Consider the following 7,232-nt stretch of genomic DNA (forward strand, 5'->3'; position numbering starts at 1 on the left):
CCGAGTCATCTAATTTTTAATCTTTAAAAGAACCACTACCATTATACCAACTAGCAAGCTAACTAAAAATTCGCTTAAACTGTTAACTTCCCTGTGATTTTTAACAACCTTCTATTCCAAAATCTCCAATGCAGACCATGAGAACACTGTCACTTTTGGAACTATTCTGTTTAAAGAAACATTGCAGACCCAGAAAGTGACACTTGGTAAGGTCACCAATGTCACAAGGATTACTGTTCACTGTTACCACATTCTCCTAATTAACAGACCTTTTGGGCCTCTTCCATAGAGAAGCCCCTAAACATTAGCAATTACTGAGGTAAGTTAGAAGCAACCTACATGTACACAATTCCAACAGAAACATTAGCATTAATTATCCTAATTGTCAGGCCTCTGAAAAGTCTTGGCACACTGTTAGCTCCATATTTAAAATTTCCCTATCATTCCAAAAATAACTGATGTAAGATTTCATTTTCGTAGTCAGCTGTTCTCCCTCAGGAACCTAACTGACAACATTCATCTGTTTATCTCTCTCCTCTTAACAACTGTGCCAACCTGGGTGGGTATCTATTTTTGGTAATACTGAAAAAAATCCTTCTTGCTAAGTTCCACAGCACATTCCACTTTCATAGCATTTTTGAAGACTTCACAGGTATGGACTTGGCAGGATGTTACTAGTAAAATGAATCAAATGCTTAATGGCAAATATCACAAAAAATTTGGTAAAAAAAGAAAAGTTAAGAGCCCTATAATTTTGTTTTAGAGACTGAAAAGAATACATAATGTTTCATTCTGAGATATTTTTAAATAGTCATTTCTCAGTTATGGGCTGAGTCCCTCACTGGAACTATTAATACTAATATTTTACTCATCTCAAAGTTGGTGTAAGTCTTTGTCCTTCTCACATGCTATTTAAGAAACCAAAAAAAAAAAAAAAAGATCGTTTTACGCATTTAAATTTACCCAGAATATAAACACACAACTTTACAGCGGGTTCACACAGTAATGTGGAGATTTTATTATGAGTGTCCAAAAGCTACACATGGCAAGGAGTCACACTGGACAGCAGATCACTGATTTTTTTAAAGTACTTAAATATGACATTGTCTTATTTACTGCTAGTTTCCAACAATAAAAGCAAGAGATTTCATAAACCTCATCAGTAACAGATGTGTACTGTGTAAGCACAAACCCCAGAGTCTGTCCTCTCAGGTTCCCTTCTCTTCATCAGTATATAAATTCAGCCTCCTTGCTAGATTAGCCTCTTATGCTTTTAAATACTTAATCTCAGGGACAATTTAAATCCCCCTCCCCCCTTTTTTTAAAAAGGGAAGAGTCCCAATTTAATCATTTCTAATACTGCTCAAGATCTTCATGAGGATGTATTCAGATAATGGCTGTTCTTTCTCCTGAGAGATACAGTCTTGAAGATTCTTACAAACTTTCACCAACAACAAATGTGCAGCAGACAACAGAAAATAGTGTAATCTACTCAAATATTTCTTCTCATCTAGACTTTCTATTCTATTATGGCCCCCCTTTTCTGTATCCTTCCCAATGGACATGTATTTTCCATTTTTCAATTAGTTTTTCTTTAACAGAAGTACCCTTTTTCCACCAGACTTCGTGAATCACCAGAGGGAGTTAAATGTATCCAGCACTCTTTTTCTTCTGTCTTTTCATCATTAAGACCAAAAGGAATGAAGGAAGTGGGAGGGGGGAAGAAACTCTGAAAAATAACCTAACTTGCTGTAAGCCTTCATTGCTCTTCTTCACTGGCACATCTATCAGAGCTCTGTTTCCTCTGTGGTTCTACGTGGCTATTAAAAAGTTCCTGAATCAAACACTGTCCACCTACAGGAAGCCACAACTAAGAGGAAGAAAATAAACACCAGAAATTGCTGAGTCACTGTTCCCTTCATTTCCAGTGATAGTCACATCTCCAAGATCAGTTATCTCTGCTTCTTCCAATTTTATTTTCTAGAATTATTTCCTACTTATAAACTATTCTAAGCAATGGTGAAATGCTTACAGGCTTGTGGGAATGACTTTGTGGTATATATGATGGTCATATACCTCAGCAGTAATCCCTTCAGCCTTAAGATTGTCCTCACAGTCAAACTGTTAGCCTTTGACAGAATGAAGGTATGAGCAACTCCAGAGAAGATGTGGCTTCACTCAATAGGATAAATACAAACTAAAATATAAGGTACCAATCTTCCCCTACATATACCCATCAGATTTGCAAAGATTAAAAAAAAAAAAGAGGGAAAAAATCAGCTGCAACATAATAACCCTTGTTATTTAAGGTAGGACTATATTTTGAGGGCAATCCTTTGTAGGAAAAAATTTGGTTAAGAACAATCCACCTTGATCCAATATTCTAGGAATATACTCTCTAGATATAGTTGGGCACGCTCAGAATAATGTGCAATGGATATCCACTGATGCACCACTTTCTTAGCAGCCACTAAAAAACAATGAGATAGCTCCGTAGATAGGTAAATACTTTGAAATTTTTCAAGTGAAAAAAAGATGCAGAACAGTGTGTATAGTAGGTAATCATTTTTGCACAAAAACGGACATATACATAACACGGTAGTCTGTCGTTATCCACAGATTCACTTTCCACAGTTACAGTTACCTGTAGCCAATGGTGGTCCAAAAATAGGTTGAGTATAGCACAACAGACTTTGGGAGAGAAAGACCACATTCACATAATTTTTATTACAGTATATTGTTATCATTGTGCTATTATTGTTGTTAACCTCTTTCTGTTTCTTATTTATAAATTAAATTTCACCATAGATATGTACAGATAGGAAAAAACAGTATATGTAGGGTTTGGTACTATATACATGGTTTCAGGCATCCATCAGAGGTCTCGGAACGTATCTTCAGCAGATAAGGGGGAGACTACTACACACATAAAACTTGTAAACGTATGGAACATCTCTAGAAGGATGAAGAAAAGGTGATGAGTAATTGTATGGATATAAGTTGGGTGACTGAGAAGCAAGGGTAGGGAGATTTACTTTTCACTGAATTTTTATTTTCTTGTTCCTTTTGATTTCTTACTTTGTCCATATATTCCCTATTGGGAAAATTAATGCTGACTCAAAACTCAACTGAAAAATGAGTACCTATCTCATAAGCTTAGCATGAAGACTGAGTAAGGTTAGGCACACAAAATGCTTAGAACAATGCCAGGCACATAATAAGCACTATTACTACTTCATTCCGCCATGCTGATATTTAAATCATCAATATTCTCAGAAAAATCAAATGAGAAAATTTTTACTGTATAGACATCCCCATTGTTACCACCAAGTGCACAGAATGAGTGCTCCCTTTGCCCGAGAGGGACTGTCTTAACAAGTGATAGAAACATTTATGGAAATAACTAATATATGGGTATCTGATATGGTTATCATTTAGAAACTTATACCTTACAGAAAAAGCACAGTTACAAAGGTCTTAAGAATTTGCTTAATTACATAAGGAAAGTCTTGAGTACTTATGAAAGCAGAGGAAACAAATACTATGATACATGTGACTGTAAATAATAAAAGTCTAATGAAAAAAACCTTAAAAATGCCTGGATAAATGAGTATCACCTTGAATAATAACCCAACTATTATTTCTTAATCACTATAAAACAACTGGGAAACACATTGTATTTTTATATTTAGGCTCCCTCTTCTTCTTTTTTAAAATTTATTTTTTAATGAAGCAGGCTTAGAGGTACCCTACTCTTCTTCTTCTTCTTTTTTTTTTTTTGTAGAGACAGAGTCTCACTTTTTCACCCTCAGCAGAGTGCAGTGGAGTAGCTCCAGCAACCCCCAACTCCTGGGCTTAGGCAATTCTTCTGCCTCAGCCTCCCAAGTAGCTGGGACTACAGGCGCCCGCCACAACGCCCGGCTATTCCTTACTCTTCTTTATAGAATGGCTCTCAGATTTTGTTTCTAAGAGGTGTTAGAGGTATTTGGTTGAATTTAACTCACAGGTGTGTCATGATCTAAACTCTGTTTGAACAAACATACTCTACAAAAGTACACATCTTACACAGTGGCACAATTCTTAAGATCTATTTTTTTTTTTTTTTTTTAGAGACAGAGTCTTACTTTGTCACCCTCAGTAGAGCGCTCTGACATCACAGCTCACAGCAACCTCCAACTCCCGGGCTTAGGCTATTCTCTTGCCTCAGCCTTGTGAGTAGCTGGGACTACAGGGGCCCGCCACAACACCTGGCTATTTTTTGTTGCAGTTTGGCCAGGGCCAGGTTCAAACCCGCCACCCTCAGTATATGGGGATGGCGCCCTACTCACTGAGCCACAGGTGCTACCCATTAAGATCTATTTTTTTAAAGTAGTTCTATTTTGAGACAAAGAATCTCACTCTGTTGCCCAGGCTAGTGTGCTATGGTGTCAGTCTACCTCACAGCAACCTCAAACTCCTGGATTCAAGGGATCCTTCTGCCTCAGCCTCCCAGTAGCTGGGACTAGAGGTGCCCACCACAACACCTGGAGAATTTTTCTAATTTTAGTAGAGATGGGGTCTTGATCTTCATCCAGCTGGTCTGGAACTTCTCAGCTCAAGGAATTTTGCCACTTCAGCCTTCCAGAGTGCTAGGATTACAGGCACTAGCCGTTGTGCCTAGCCAAGATCTATTTTTAAATATAGAATACCCACATCACATTTATAGTCTATACAGGAATTTTATAACTTATAAATTTATATAGGAATCTCTTTCTACCTAGTCACCTGGGCTGTTTTAGAACTATATAAAATCTTTTAACAGCTGAGAAATGGTCATAAACAGAAAACAAAGATACAAAGAACTTAAATGGGTTAATGGAAAAGTTTTAAAACAAGTGCATTTTTTAAAAACTCAACTTTCCAACTTTTTTTTTCTTGGTTCACACTAATTTCAGATCTTTCAAGTTTTTTTTTTTTTTTTTTTTGAGACAGAGCCTCAAGCTGTCCCCCTGGGCGGAGTGCCGTGGCATTACAGCTCACAGCAACCTCCAACTCCTGGGCTCAAGCGAGTCTCCTGCCTCCGCCTCCCAAGTAGCTGGGACCACAGGCGCCCGCCACGACGCCCGGCTATTTTTTGGTTGCAGCCGTCATTGTTGTTTTGGCGGGCCCGGGCTGGGGATTCGAACCCGCCACCTTAGGTGTATGTGGCTGGCGCCTTAGCCCATTGAGCTATAGGCGGCGAGCCGATCTTTCAAGTTTTAAAATGCTAGGATTCTGGTGGCACCTGTGGCTCAGTGAGTACGGTGCCAGCTCCATAACCAAGGGTGGCAGGTTCGAACCTGGCCCTGGCCAAACTGCAACAAAAACATAGCTGGGCGTGTGGCGGGCACCTGTAGTTCCAGCTACTCTGAAGGCTGAGGCAAGAGAATCGCCTAAGACCAGGAACTGGAGGTTGTTGTGAGCTGTGACGCCCACAGCACTCTAACCAAGGGTGATAAAGTGAGACTATGTCTGTTAAAAAATAAACAAATAAATAAAATGCCAGAATTCTAAGGCTATAACTTTACAACATCATTGCTTCTATCATCTAGTTTCTTGCCTTTATGGTATGAGTGATTTATTACAAATACCTGGTAATGCTATGATTGAAAAATTTTTAGAACAAGGTCTAGCAAATTATGGTACATGTCAAATACAGTTTGCTGCCTCTTTCATAGATGGGCCAGAAATGGGTTTTACATTTTGTGAGGGATGTAAGATAAAACAAAGATGACTATGTGATAGAGACCTTACATGGCTTGTAAAGCCTAAAATATTTTATTACTTTGCCCTTTATGAAAAAGCTTGCTGACTCTGATGTAGGATAATATTTATTATAGTTGACTCAGTCACTTCAGATAATTCCTGTCAATGAATGAGAAGTTCATTGCAAATCACCAAAATCCACAATAATTAAAAACAGAAAAGCCTTTATCAAGAGACTTGCTCTCTTCATGCAGCATAACACTTAGTTCCAATAACCAATTAAATCATTTCTTGGAACACAAGACATGATGGAAGCTCAAGTATCAAACTAGCACTACCTGAACAATAGTGCTTCAGTTATAATAAGCTAGTCCACACAAAGTGGTGGTATACAGGAAACCCTTTTCTCTCTTGGGAATTCAAACCAACTGATTAGTGAAATAAGTGCTAACCATTTTCTCATATTGTACCTTCCTTATTTCACTTGTCTAAAAGAAATAATTCTTTGATTTCTCTGAAGTCTACCCCAAGAGAGTTAAATACATTTAAAAATCTTTCATGTGTTTTCTAATTAATTTTTCTTACAAAGAGTTTTTTCAAAGCATTCAAAAGAAAACAAACTCAGTAACTCACTCCAGAGCTGGTCTCAGAACTCTGACTTTTAATGCTTCTAATATTCGATTTAACTCCACAAATGGTTCTTTCTGACTTGGGTCTACAGAAAGACCAGATTCCTAAAAAATAGAAAAAACTTGTTAGTAATAATCAGGATAAGGAGTAGTCAAAGTATATTCTAGACTATAAAACATGGGGCAAACCATTAAAGATAATTTCCATTTAACATGTATTTCTATGGCAGATACTAGTGATTGCCCCCTAGTATCACTCTTCTCCCTTTTCCGCAGGAGAACCTCTACATGTCAGTAGAATATGTGACATGTGCAATAAAGCTGGGTATAGCTTTGTAAGATGTAAGTCCTGCAAATACAAGCACCCATTCTTTGTCCCTTCCTAAGAGACAAAGGTATAGTTGTAGCTTTGGTGCCATCCTCATGGTCCAGGATAGCAAAACTACAGGAATATAGGTTACTAAGAGCATCATGAAACCACTACCGTAAACCTGTGGATAACTCACTACCTCCTATTTCTGTGAGAGAAAAAATAAACCTCATTTTTGTTTAAGCCACTGTTATTTGAGGTCTTTGTTACTTAAAAACAAATAATCTGCAATGACAGAATTTAGAAAATTTGTAAGATTCAGAAAAAGATCTAGGGCAGCACTAGCCCCATATGCCAAGGGTGGTGGGTTCAAACCCAGCCCTGGCCATACTGCAACAAAAAATAGAAGGGCGATGTGGCGGGCACCTGTAGTCCCAGCTACTTGGGAGGCTGAGTTAAGAGAATTGCCTATGCCCAACAGCTGGAGGTTGCTGTGAGCTGTGACCCCACAGCACTCTATCAAGGGCAACAAAGTGAAACTCTGTCTCTAAAAAAAAAAGAAAAAAAAA

At 38.1% G+C, this 7,232-nt stretch overlaps 1 protein-coding gene across 1 annotated transcript in view; it reads right to left on the minus strand.

The window, feature by feature from the left end:
- Positions 1-7,232, minus strand: part of RMND5A (required for meiotic nuclear division 5 homolog A) — a 77,648-nt gene that overhangs the window by 24,591 nt on the left and 45,825 nt on the right. The window contains exon 4 of the mRNA XM_003799189.3: positions 6,358-6,458. Within this exon, the coding sequence (XP_003799237.1) occupies positions 6,358-6,458 (101 nt within the window). The remainder of the gene's footprint in view (positions 1-6,357; positions 6,459-7,232) is intronic.

Source organism: Otolemur garnettii, unplaced genomic scaffold, assembly GCF_000181295.1.
Source record: "Otolemur garnettii isolate 467f Iridium unplaced genomic scaffold, OtoGar3 scaffold00147, whole genome shotgun sequence".
Lineage (NCBI taxonomy): Eukaryota > Metazoa > Chordata > Mammalia > Primates > Galagidae > Otolemur > Otolemur garnettii.